Source organism: Emys orbicularis, chromosome 3 (genome assembly GCF_028017835.1).
Source record: "Emys orbicularis isolate rEmyOrb1 chromosome 3, rEmyOrb1.hap1, whole genome shotgun sequence".
NCBI classification, from domain to species: domain Eukaryota; kingdom Metazoa; phylum Chordata; order Testudines; family Emydidae; genus Emys; species Emys orbicularis.
Genome location: NC_088685.1, coordinates 98,821,407 through 98,834,406, shown reverse-complemented (window position 1 = coordinate 98,834,406; position 13,000 = coordinate 98,821,407). Strand labels below are relative to the sequence as shown.

The 13,000-nt window shown below is 45.3% G+C and overlaps 1 protein-coding gene across 2 annotated transcripts in view; it reads right to left on the bottom strand.

Annotated features, from left to right (window-relative positions):
• Positions 1-1,174: 1,174 nt before the first annotated feature.
• The window catches only part of NCOA7 (nuclear receptor coactivator 7), a 113,368-nt gene continuing 101,542 nt past the window's right edge, over positions 1,175-13,000 (bottom strand). For both annotated transcript variants that reach the window (XM_065400740.1, XM_065400741.1), the window contains 3 exons: positions 12,623-12,718; positions 11,844-11,917; positions 1,175-3,556 (listed from right to left, as the gene is read on the bottom strand). In XM_065400740.1, the coding sequence (XP_065256812.1) occupies positions 3,421-3,556; positions 11,844-11,917; positions 12,623-12,718 (306 nt within the window). In that variant the 3' untranslated portion in view covers positions 1,175-3,420. The remainder of the gene's footprint in view (positions 3,557-11,843; positions 11,918-12,622; positions 12,719-13,000) is intronic.

Here is a 13,000-nt window from a genome sequence, read left to right as displayed (position 1 = left end):
ACAAAAAACTGTGGTGTGCAACAGCTAAGTTTGCACAAGTACAACTACCAACTCAAATATTAAACAACTTAGAAAATTCACAGTTAAGAGGTAGCAAACACACTATATAGCAGCCAGCCAACAAAAATGCATGGAAATTAAAATCTTAATCATCCATCACACACTCGTAAGGAAACCAAAATAACCTTCAACTGTATTCCTGTAGTGATTAAAGCATACGATTCTGAAACAACTTTCCATCCATAACAGTTTCAAAATCCTACTGACCATAAACCACTAGACTATTTTACTTCTAGTTTACAGTTTTCCTGCAAATTCTGGTCACCGTTAAGTTTATACAAAGATGTACTTAAATTTATTAAAAGAGGGTATGCTCGTTCTGAGACCTCGGAGTTTCTCCAGTCAGAACAAAAACTTGACATGCCTAATCTTTTTGAAATTAAAGAAAAAAAAAATGCCCAAAAGAACCCAAAAAGAAACAAAAATAAAACAGACACCGCAGAAGAGTTTTTCTGGTTTTAATTTCAGGCCTTCTTAATACACTATAAAGTAGCAAAAAAAGCACAAGTTCCTTTGCAGATTACTTTCATGTTACTAATATCGTCAATTTTAGCTTCATTTTAGTTACTTTTTGTCTGGAAATAAAAGTATTATATTTTGCAAAGTCAGATGGTAAGCTAAGTATGTGTGCTACCTTTTCATATCTTGAGATCTGTTGAGACTCAGGAATATCATGGCCGTTCTCAAAAACATGAAGTACTTGTAACATGGCATGTGGGCACGTACAAAAGTACGAGTAAGCAATGCAGAATAAGGCTGATCAGACCCTTAAATTAACTGTTATATTATTTTCATTATTTTTTTTCCTAGTAAAAGGAAAGTGTTTTTTTCTTTTTTTGCATAGTTTTTCTTCTTGAAGTCCCTTCATAGGTACATTGAACCAACCCAAGTTAGAAAATAGCATATCAAAATAGATCAGCTTCCACCATCTACTCCTGTATTCTGCCTCTGCCGCGATCTGTACCTTTGAACTTCTCTTCTCAAGGAGGATTCAGCTACTATTCTTATCTGAAGCATTTGTGCCTTAAGGAAGGGCTTGTCTTATTCCCTCATTTTTAGGAGTATTCAAGGTTTGTAAATAAATGTAAAAGGAAAAACATCCAAAATAAGCATCTGAATGCATAAACTCCTTTATTGAAAATATTGCGATAGCACTGCATTACATATATTCAAGATTCATAGTTTAAAGTGTAAAGGGTCACAGAAGTTTGAATGAACAACACTGCTGAATATAGAAGACAGTGTTTAGATATGCTCTGACAAATACAGAGTAATGGAATAAACTGTAGTTAAATAAGAGAGATAGGTATGTAAAATGACAATTTTTTTGCTTATAACTAGTAAGTGGTATGCAACTGGCCAAAATGACAGACATTATTAGACATGCCTAGAATCTCTCAAAGCACTATGCTATTAGCAGTTTCTGAAATATCTTACAGCTAAATCCATCAGAACTTTTTTTATGGATAGACCAAGTGGAAGAAAACTGTTAACAGCGTATGTGCACTGTGTTACAGACTTCTTATTTTTACAGCAGTTTTTAACTGCATGGAACCTCTGTGTGGACTTAAGACTGATTGATGCTTTTGAAAAACAACAACAACAAAAAAATACTTGGCATCTAAGTTGTTCTCTTTTATTTCTGGGGGATGGGAAAAGAGGGTGAAGAGTAGTAACTAACTGGAGTTGTACTACTTCAGTGGAATATTCCAAGTGTTTAACAGTGCTTTTTTGAGCATGGAAGTGCAACACCAGTTCTAAAACCTGACTTCTTTTAAGATGAATTGGATTCAGTATGATGTGGTTACATTTTGCTTTGAACTCTAGAGACAGGACAGATTCCTTTCCTCGCAGCAGAGATTATCATTTAAATAATTTTTTTTTTTTTAAACAAAAACACCCACAAAGCTATGTTTTTTGAAAAGGCAGAATTGGTCACATACCATAAAGAAAAAAGTATTTTCTTATTTCCTTCAGTTACCTTTTGTATCTATTGATGTTTTCACAGCACTAACTGGATTAGAGTTCAGCTCTGCCTTTCGCAAATGAAATGTCCCTCGAGAAAAAATTCTGGTCTGTATTTAAATGCCACTTCATTAAACCAAAAAAGAAATAATTAGTTACTTGTAAAAGCGTAAGTTAGCCTGTTGGTTCAAGCCTTTTTCAGGAAGAAAACCAAATATCAATTACCAAGAAAAAACAGTTATTACATCAACATAATATGGCCTATTTGGGAAAGAACATTCCTTCCCACTTTTCACATTATATTTTTCCCCCTATTAAAAAACAAGATTTTCTTTAAAAAAATAAAATAAAAAATAAAAAAAAGTATAGGGTAAAACTCCTGAAACAGAGCTAGTTTTCTGTGCCACCAAGCAAGTGGCTGAGAAAAACAACCTGTGTTTCTTTTCAGACATTTTCTTAGTCATGAGTATAAACATGCTGGGGCAGATCCTGAGCTGATATAAACTGTCATAGCTCTACTGAAGTCAATGAAGCTATGACAAGTTACACTAAGAATGTGCCCTGCTGTCCCATATATTGCCAGTAGAAAACCCAATTAATAGGAAGATGGCAGCAGAGTCAATAATGAATGCTGACAGCACCCACCTCTCTCCCACCATCTGAAAGAAATCCAGAATTATGCACTCAGTGTTTCTGCCAAAAAACAAAAACCCTAAATTAGGGCAACAACAAAACAGAAACAAAGTTTCATTTACAAAATAAAAAAAAAATATAAAACTAACTTTAGAAATCAAATGGATTTGTTGCCAACACATATGAAAACTACCTCAATAGTATTTTTCTGTCAAATTCTGAGGTTTTAAACATTAAAAGAAAAAAACATAGCTAATACATTTTAAACAAATGTACTATACAATGAACAATAAATAAAAAGATTTAAAAAAAAAACATGTTCCCTTTAAGTGCTGTGTTCATCTATTATTTCAGATGATTATTATTGTTTTCATGGCAAACAAAGTATGTTGTAGATCTTCTTTTTGGTTAGCACTTATATGTAATATAAATACACATGGAATGTACTATATATATTTTTTCCACAGTTACAGAAAATAAAAAAACCGTTCTAAACAAATTCATACACCATGAATGTCTTCATAAGCATCTTGTTTCCTTATTCAAGGAATGTTGGTGGGAAGAGAGTAAAAACATTAACACACACTGGTCCTCTTATTGTTTTCTCCATTTCTGCCTCTTAAAATTGGGTCTCAGAATGTTTTCGTGTAGTCGTGTTCTGCTACGATATCAGAAAGAAAGTGTTACTCTGTGAGGCAGCCTGTGCTGGGGATTTAGCTTTCAGCATCCTCAATGAACCCAGTCCATAAGGCAATCCGTATTTCACTCAAATGTCCATACTTCCACATCTTGTATTATGAAATCTTCTTTCTTGGATAAGATGTCATTATTGAAGGTGCTGCAGGAGTTGCTTCGCCCATGATACAAGTCAGCATCTAGCCATAAACCAAATCGACCACTAAAAAAAAAAAAAAAAATTGTTAAAGTTTGAACTTTATCTACAGCAGCTAAGCCCACATACTTGTTAGCTAGAAACAAAACAAAAACCCCACAGCTTGGGCAAAAAACAGTTACCTTCTTGTAACTGTTCTTCGAGATGTATTGTTCACATCTATTCCAATCAGGTGTGCGCGCACGGTTGTCAGAAACTTTTCCCTTAGCAACTCCCATTGGGTCGGCTAGGGAGCCCCCTGGAGTGGCACCTTCATGGTGCTCAATATATGACCCTGCCAACCCAACCCCCCCTTGAGTTCCTTCTTGCCGGATACTCCAACAGATGTGAACAACACATCTCAAAGAACAACAGTTACAAGAAGGCAAGTAACCGTTTTTTCTTCAAGTGCTTGTTCACGTCGATTCCAATCAGGTGACTCCCAAGCTCTCCCCCAGAGGGGGGGGTCGGAGTTAAGGAATCACTGATTGGAGAACCGCCCTCCCGAAGGCGGTGTCCTCTCTAGCATGCTGGGTGATGGCACAGTGGGTGGTAAACGTGTGCACCAAAGACCAGGTTGCTGCTCTGCAGATCTCCTGGATGAGCACCTGGGCCAGGAAAGTGGCAGACGAGGCTTGAGCTCGTGTCGAGTGGGCTGTATTAGCCGGGGCTGGGATCTTGGCAAGGTTGTAGCGGGTATGGATGCAGTCTGTGATCCAGGAAGAAATGCGTTGTGAGAAGACTTGAAGTCTCTTCATCTGGTCTGCCACTGCTACAAACAGTTGGTTCGACTTCCTGAAAGGCATTGTGTGCTCAATGTAGAATGCTAGTGCTCTCTGGATATCTATAGTGAGTGAAGCCTCGGCTCCTTCGCATTAGCATGTGGCCTGGGATAGGAGACTGGTAGAATTCAGATACCACCTTAGCCAGGAAGGCTGAGTGCGGCCTGAGTTGTACTTTGTCCTTATGGAAGACTGTGGGGGATGGAATTGAAGGTTAGCGCTTTTAAACTTGGACACCCTCCTGGCTGATGTGATGGCAGCCAGGAATGCCACCTTCCATGAGAGATACAGAAGGGAGCATGTAGCCAGTGGTTCAAATGGGGCCCCTCCATTAGCTTAGAGAGGACCAGACTGAAATTCCAAGCAGGTACAGGCAGTCGGGCCTGTGGATATAGCCTATCCATGCCTTTCAGGAAATGGCCCACCATTGGGTTGGCAAATACTGAGCGCCCCAACTCTCCCAGGTGGAACGCCAAGATGGCCACGAGGTGTACCCTGATGGATGATCCCGCCAAACCTTGCTGCTTCAGATGCTGTAGATACTCCAGCATGAACAGTGTGGATGCCTAAAGTGGAGGTATGGGACACTGCTCACACCATCATGTGAACCTTTTCCACTTACCTAGCTAAGTGGCCCTGGTGGAAAGTTTCCTGCTACCAAGCAGCACCTCCCTCACCGATTCCATGCATTGGAGCTCCGTTTGGTTTAACCATGAAGCTTCCAAGCCATGAGATGGAGGGACTGGAGGTCTGGATGAAGGAAGCGACCATGGTCCTGTGTGATCAGATCGGGGTAGAGTGGCAGTGCAATTGGGGTGTCCACTGACAGCTCCAGAAGCGTGGTGTACCCACGTTGGTATGGCCATGCTGGGGTCCGCTTTGTCCCTGCGGATCTTAAGCAGCACCTTGTGGATGAGTGGTATCAGCGGGAAGGCACACATTAGACGGTCTCCCCAGGGTAGCATGAACGCATCCGAGATAGAGCCCGGACTGTGTTTCTGGAAACAGCAAAACGTTGGACACTTCCTGTTGCGCCTGTTGCCAAATAGGTCTACCCGGGGAAACCCCCACCTTTGGAAGATGGAATGTACGACATCCGGATGCATGGCCCACTCGTGGTTGCGAAACGACCTGCTGAGGTGGTCTGCAAGCTCGTTCCGTATTCCATGGAGATAAACGGCTCACCTTGAGGCGTCCTATGTAAAACATGGTGGTGGTGTCGTCGGTCATCACCGCCACGCACTGACCCTGAATTCTGGCCTGGAAGGTCTGGCAGGCTAGACGCACAGCTCTGAGCTCCTTGATGTTGATGTGGAGTGAGAGCTCGACCTGCGACCACAGACCTTGCGTCTGTAGGTCTCCTAGGTGGGCCCCCCAACCCAGAGCTGACGCGTCTGTTATTAGGGTCATGGAGGGTTGAAGGGTGCTGAATGGGAGTCCTTCGCAGACCGTGCAAGGGTCTAGCCACCATCGAAGGGATTCTAGAACTCGCTCCGGTACTGTCACTACCGAGTCCAAGCTGTCTCGACCTGGGTAATAAAGTTGAGGTGAGCCATGCCTGGAGCGGCCTGACCTTCAGTCTGGCATGCCCAACCATATAGGTGCAGGCTGCCATGTGACCGAGGAGACTCAGGAGTCCCCTTGCAGTTGTGGTGGGGTACTGCCTGAGATTCTGGATAATATCTGTCATTGTTTGAAATCTGGACTCCGGCAGGATTGCTCTGGCCTGTACTGAGTCCAGCACCACCTCGATGAATTCTATTCTTTGGGTCGGTGAAAGCGTGGACTTGTTCATGTTGAGGAGGTGTCCTAGTCTCTCGAAGGTGTCTCTGACTAACCGGACTTGGGACTCCACTTGTTCCCTGGAGCGCCCCCGCAGCAGCCAATCGTCGAGGTAGGGATACACCTGTACCTGCCTCTTTCAGAGAAAGGCTGCGACCACCGACATGCACTTGGTGAACACTTGGGGGGCTGTCGATAGACCGAATGGGAGCACTGTGAACTGGTAGTGTTTGTGGCGGACCACAAACCTCAGGAAAAGTCTGTGGGCTGGATGAATGGCTATGTGAAAGCACACATCTTTCATGTCGAGGGCGGTGTACCAGTCCCCCGGATCCAAGGAAGGTATGATCATGCTCAGGGAGACGATGCGGAACTTCAACTTCACCATGAGCTGGTTGAGTCTTCTTAGGTCTAGAATGGGTCTGAGACCTCCCTTCACCTAGGAGATAAGGAAGTATCGGGAGAGAATCCCTTGCTCCTTAGGAACCTCCTCCACTGCCCCTATGGCACCTCCTGAACAAGGAGTTGCTCGTGAGAAGGGTCCCTGAAGAGAGATGGGGAAGGGGGGTGGGAGGGAGGGGAGGAGCATAACTGGAGAGAATATCCCACTTCTACTGTGTGAAGCACCCAGCGGTCTGATGTTATTTGTAACCATGCATGTAGAAGTGGGACAGACGATTCAGGAAGTACGGGGATGGATCTGGGATATTGGCGGGTACGCCGTCCTCAGGCGTCCCTTCAAAATCCTTGTTTAGAGCCCGACAATGACTTGATTGGGCCCTGACCCTGCCCTGAAGGGGGTATGAAGGCTTGCGCCTGTGATTTCTGCTCCTTCATCTATAAAAATCCTGCCTCGGCCAAGGAGGATATGGGCATTGCTGTTACAGTGGTTGGGGCTTAAAGTGCTTGTGTTGGGTTGCAGGGGTGTGCATCCCCAATGACTTCATGATTGCCCTGGAATCTTTCAAACTGTGCAGCTTGAAGTCAGTCTGCTCCGAAAAAAGCCCTGCGCCCTTGAAGGGAAGGTGCTGCAGGGTTTGCTGTACTTCCGGGGGTAGCCCGGACGTTTGGAGCCATGATATTCCTGAGGCGAGGGTACAGGTGGCCGAATCTGTCGAGTCCAGGGATGCCTGCAGAGAGGTCAGTGTAACTGCCTTCCCTTCCTCGACAATAGCAGCGAATTCCATTCTGGAGTCCGCCGGGATCATGTCTCTGAACTTCAACATGGTGGTCCATGAATTGAAGTTGTATCTACTGAGGATAGCCTGCTGAGTGGCTATCCTCAGTTGTAGACTGCCTGTGGCATAGACCTTTCTGCCGAAGAAGTCCATCCTTTTCGCCTCCTTGGATTTGAGGGCTGGCCCTTGCTGTCCTTGACGCTCCTTCTCAATGACTGCTGACACAACAAGCAAGCATGGCTGTGCGTGTGAGAATAAATACTCATATCCCTTGGAAGGGATGAAGTATTTACTCTCGACACCTCTAGCAGTCGGCAGGATTGAGGCCGGGGTCTACCACAGAGTTTTTATATTGTTTTGCACCATCTTGATTAGGGCCACCCGTGATGGACCTTCGGGAGCAAGAACGTCCACCATGGGGTCCTCAGGCTTGACAACCTCCTCCACTTGCAACCCCATGTTGTGGGCGATTCGCCTGAGGAGGTCTTGGTGCACCCTCTGATCTATTGGAGGTGGCCCTGAAGCGGACGCCCCTGCTACAGCTTCGTCTGGGGAAGACGACGAGGTGGCTAGTGGAGGTACCGGGTCCTCCTGTCCCTCTAAGTCTCTGACCTCCTCTTGGTCAATACAGACCGTTGTGGCCACTACAGTCGATGCCTGGGACTGTTCCTGTGGTGGAGAAATCTTGGCCACAACCCGAGGTTGAGGGGGCGGTTGGGACAGGGTGGCCTCAGATCCCCGAGGGGCAGGTCTGTCCCCAGGAGAGTGGTGCAGCCGGCATCCTGACGCTACAGACCTTGATCCCCTTGATAAGGTGCCCTGGGCTTGATGATACAACCAGGGGGTCCAAAAGGGCCATTGCACCAGGGGTTGCCAGTGCTGTTGCCAGCTCGGTGGCGCCTCCCTTCGTTGCCTCTGGGATCTATGCGGATTATGTCTTGAATAATATGAGTCGGCATTGGACTCTGAGGAGGCCAAGCCCGATCGTGTGGCTTGCCCATGTGACTCCAAAACTCCATCTTGGAGCTGGACTTTGCATAGGAGTGAGGAGGGGGTCTCCACCCACAAGAGAAAGTCTATTTAAACCCCTGGGAGACCCCTCCATTTTGTCTTCAGCTGGCTAAAGAGAGCCTCTCCACCCCCAAGGCTACCTGAAAGAGATTGGAACAAAGGACAGTAACTACAGGGGGTGTGAGTGATTGCTGGACCCAGACTAGAAGGAGACTAGTCTGTAAAAGGAAGCTTACTGGAACTGGTGAGATTGTTATCTGTATTGTTTTCTTACTGTATTAAGCTTTGGAGCCACATGTCCATGCATGACTCAGTTACCACCAGCCAAGCCACATTCCTGGGAAATCTCCCATGTGGATTGGCATCTCCCAGTTCATTGTTGGCTTAAGTGGTTCTTGATTGGGCACTTAATCTGCTGGCCAAATGCTTTACTAAGCTAGTTAAAATCAAGCAAGTATACAGCCAATATTCCTAACTTCAAGTACAAAAATGATGAATGCATACAACTAGGATGAATAGATTCAGTAGATCATAACCTTTACAGAGATATGTTAAATGGCATATGTAGCACAAAACATTCTAGTTATGTCATTTATACATTCATAAGCATATTCCATAAAGCCTTATGCGGGGGAACCGTCACAGGATCTTGCTCCTCCTTGCTTGTTGATGTAAACCAGGCAGGACAAATGGTCTGACATGACCCTGACAGCTTTGCCCCGATGAGGGGCAGGAAATGGAGGCAAGTGTTCCTAACCACTTGAGTTCCAAAATTTTGATGTGGAGACTGGTTTTGTGGCTGCCCATCTGTCCTGAACCATGAGGGTGTTGAGGGGGGCTCGCTATCCTAACGGGGATGCATTGATTTTTAGAGTCACTAATGGGGTTTGGTGACAGAAAAGGATGCCTACACAGACACGGAGTTGCTCCTTCCACTAGTCTAGGGAGTTCTTTACATACAAGGGGACAGCCACCTGCCTGTCCAAGGTGCCCCTGTCTGGAGAATAAGTAGCTTTGATCCAACCTTGGAAGCAGCATAGGCATAGCCTTGTGTGATTGGTCACAAAGATGCAAGCTGCCATATGGCCCAAGAGTTGAATATGAAATAGTGACCAAAGGGGAGGTCCTCTACTGTGTTCTGAACCTCTCTCAGAAACCCTCAAAATTGGAGCCATTAAGCCCTGCACATAAGTACCACTGTGGAGATGGATCTCACAGCAGTGTCCACCACATCTAGAGATGCTTGGAGAGCTGTTCTGGTCATAGCTGACCCTTGGTAACTATAAACTAGAACTAATCCCTGCAGTCATGTGGCAGCTGTTCAATAAAGGCTGGGAGTTTATTGTTATTAGTAAAGTCATTTTTGGTCATGTCCTCTGGGAAGTTTGTGATCCAGAACTTCATGGTTGCAGATGAGTAAGACTTTTGTCCAAAGAGATCCCGCCGCTTTTGGTCCTTATCATAAGGGATAAATCTCAAAAAGTGCTGCCTACCCCGTTCATTCACTGTATCCACCACTAGGGAGTTGGGGGTGTGTGTGTGTGCGCGAAATCAGAATCTTTAAGGGGTAATCTTATCCACTGTTTTGCACATTCGTGGGGTAAAGGCCAATGTTTGCCACACTATCTTAGCAGGATCCAGGAGAGCCTCATTAATAAGTAGTGCCACTCCGGAGGGTGTTGCTGATTGCAAAATATCTAGCAGCTTGTGTTCAGATCCCCCTGGAAGAGGTCAAATATCTGCAAGTGTGTCTGATACCCTTCTAATGAGGTCCTGACATTGGGCAGTTTCATCGACCATGGAAGGTGATGGAGACATAGCTGCCTCATCCGGTGGCGATGATGAAGAAATGGGTGTCTCAGGGGTGGCATCCTCATCTGCCCTAGCCTCCTGCTCTTCAAACGTCTCCTCCTGTTGTGGAGGAGTATGGGGAGGATGTGAAACCCTGGTATCCCTAAGGGACATTACTGGTGGTCTGTGAAACTGTTATCGATACACAGCCCACGGGTTCCTACATGGCCATCGTGGAGCCCCATTAGATGTCTGGGTCCACCTCCTTGGTGACCAGCGAGGTTCTCCCTGTGTGAAGGCAGATTCCCAAAGGAGTATGCAGGAGAACTCCTCACCAAATTCAAGGAGACTGATTGGGAGTCCTTTCCTCCACATCCACCCATTTTGGGGGAGCCACTGAGGATGGAGAAGATCTCTGTGTTGCAGAATGGCCTCTTGGAGATGCTTGGTACCTGTCAACAATGAGGACTTTGGTTCATCCAACACTGAGAGGTCCTTTGAGTACCAAGATTCCGGTGGTACCAGAAAGGATCCTGGTATCGATGCTGTAGCCAAGGTTGCCGTAGCTGAAGCTGATGGTACCAATGATGATGGGCATACAGCAGATATTATAGATGTCAGGTGCTGATGCTCGCTTGGTACTGAGGGTACTACTTGTACAGGTACCACTGACTGAGCTGCTTGCATTGGTAATGATGGTGGGGCTAAGGTGCATGACAGCAACAACTGCTGAACAGGATGCTTCGTTGCTGATGGTAGGGTCGAACTCAATGGTACCATGTGCTTACCTTCCCCTTACTAGGGGAGGGTACAGGTGCCATATCAGAGCTGTGTTTGGAGCTCTGGGAGTTTGCAGGCTCACAGGTACCAGAGGAAGAGTCCTTGGCCTCAACAGTACCCTTTGAGACTGAGGACCTTGTTAGGAACCTGGTCTTTTTTGGAGATAGAAGAGTGAGAGTCCGCGCTCCTCTTTCTGGGAGTCTTCCCAGCAGGCTCCAAAGACTTTCCTTTTTTAGAGAAGGCATGCCCTGAGGCTGATGGGGTGCTGGATCTGTCCAGGGATTCCCCTGACCTGGCTCAGAGAGTGGTTGCAGAAAGCATTCCATGGCCAACAGTCTGAGAGATTTATCTCCCTGCTCTTCCTAGCTGTGGACTTAAGGGCCAAACAGAAGGAACATTTCTGGGACATGTGGAACTCTCCCAGGCAACAGACACACTTGGGAGTGCCCATTGCTTACTGGTATAGCCTCCAAGCAAGAGAGGCAGCATTTGAAGTCTGGTGAGCCAGGCATGCCCTGCCAGAAGAAGACAAGTCTCCCCCGAGGGAAGGGGGGGAAAACCACCCACAATCATCTAACCAAAACTAACTATGGTAAACACGAAGTACAACGATCTGTGCAAAACAAAGAGAAGGCCAATTACGCTCTAGGTGGACATGCTAGGTGTTCCATAAGGCTGAGGCAGTAGAGAAGGAACTGAGGGTGGTTTGCGTGTGCATCCCTATGTAGCCTTAGTGTCTGCCACCAGGAGGCATAGGGTGCATGCGCAGGCCAGACGGACACTGCTGACTAGAAATCTCCGATTATGGGCTCAGGAGGCGCATGTGCGCCTGACGCGGAGCACCCATAGGGAAACTATTCAAAGAAGGATAAATTAATCTACTAGACTAACTAGTTTTAACTTGACTACACTTTGGGAGAGAAGGGATAGTGTTACATGTAAGTGTGAAAGTTAATTATAGGATTTCAAAACCAAAAACCACACACTTACCCTCCACCTCCAAGTTCTAGGGAGCTGATATCTCCATTGATAAAGTAGGTGTTTTCTCCAGACCACTTAAACACCTACAAATGCAAGACCCAAATTTGATTATTGGGAATATAATAAAATAAAACAGCATGGTTCATATCTAAAAAAGGCACTAGATTGCTTTAAATTTTACATGTGTCCAATCAATACGCTTTTCCTTTTCATAGACTTTTTAATATCTTCAGTATTTAAAAATAAACAGTCTATTTACATTTTAGGGGTGTCTCACAGTTGCCCCATTCTCTAGTTTCTTGTCACGATGATCTAAGCACTATGTGAAATCATAAACTGCTTCTGTAGTTGCCACCTCTGGTTTTATGAGTGTTCCATGGTTTATTCATTACATCTTCCCACACAATCAACCTAGAACCCTCTTCTCACTCTCATGGAAGAGACTGGTCCAGCTCCTTCAGCCACTTTTGCTGAAAGTACTGCAGTTTGGTAGCACTGAATGAAGAGTTTAGTGATTAGCTGCATTCACAAGAAGTTTGTCACACACCTTCAAACTGATGCTTTCTGAGGACTCAAATTTTTTTCTTCTCTCTCTGACCAAGAGAAGTTGGTCCAATAAAAGATATTACTCCTCCCACCTTGTCTCTCTAATATCCTGGAACCAACATGGCTACCTCAGCACTGCAAAAGGTTCTCATGATAAACATGCTGTATCAGTAATGTTTTGTCAAGCATGTTTCACAAGTGGAGCTCCCCCTAGCCTTGGGTCCCCTCCCCCAACAAGTTACCTTGAAGTTTGGACTAAACGTGTAGAGGAAAGTTTCGCCTGTGCCGTAATAGTGGTCACTAAATTTGAATGGATGTGTTGCATATGCTCCAAATATCTGTCAAAACAAAAATGGTTGTGTTATACTTGAAGACAATTTGCAAAATTCAAAAGGAGAAAGGCCTTTCAAATATAGTTTCTGACAAATAACTGCACTGATGTTTTAGGTAGGTTAAAGGCTAATGAGTAAAATTCGGGGGGGGGGGGGGGGGGATGCTGATCTGGTGTCTGGGTTGTCCACACCCCTTTTTAGTTTTAAAATCCACATGGCTCCAGATATGGGGATTCTAGAAGCTACTGGAGAACTTCACACCAGTCCTAAAGATGCTCTCTGCTATTT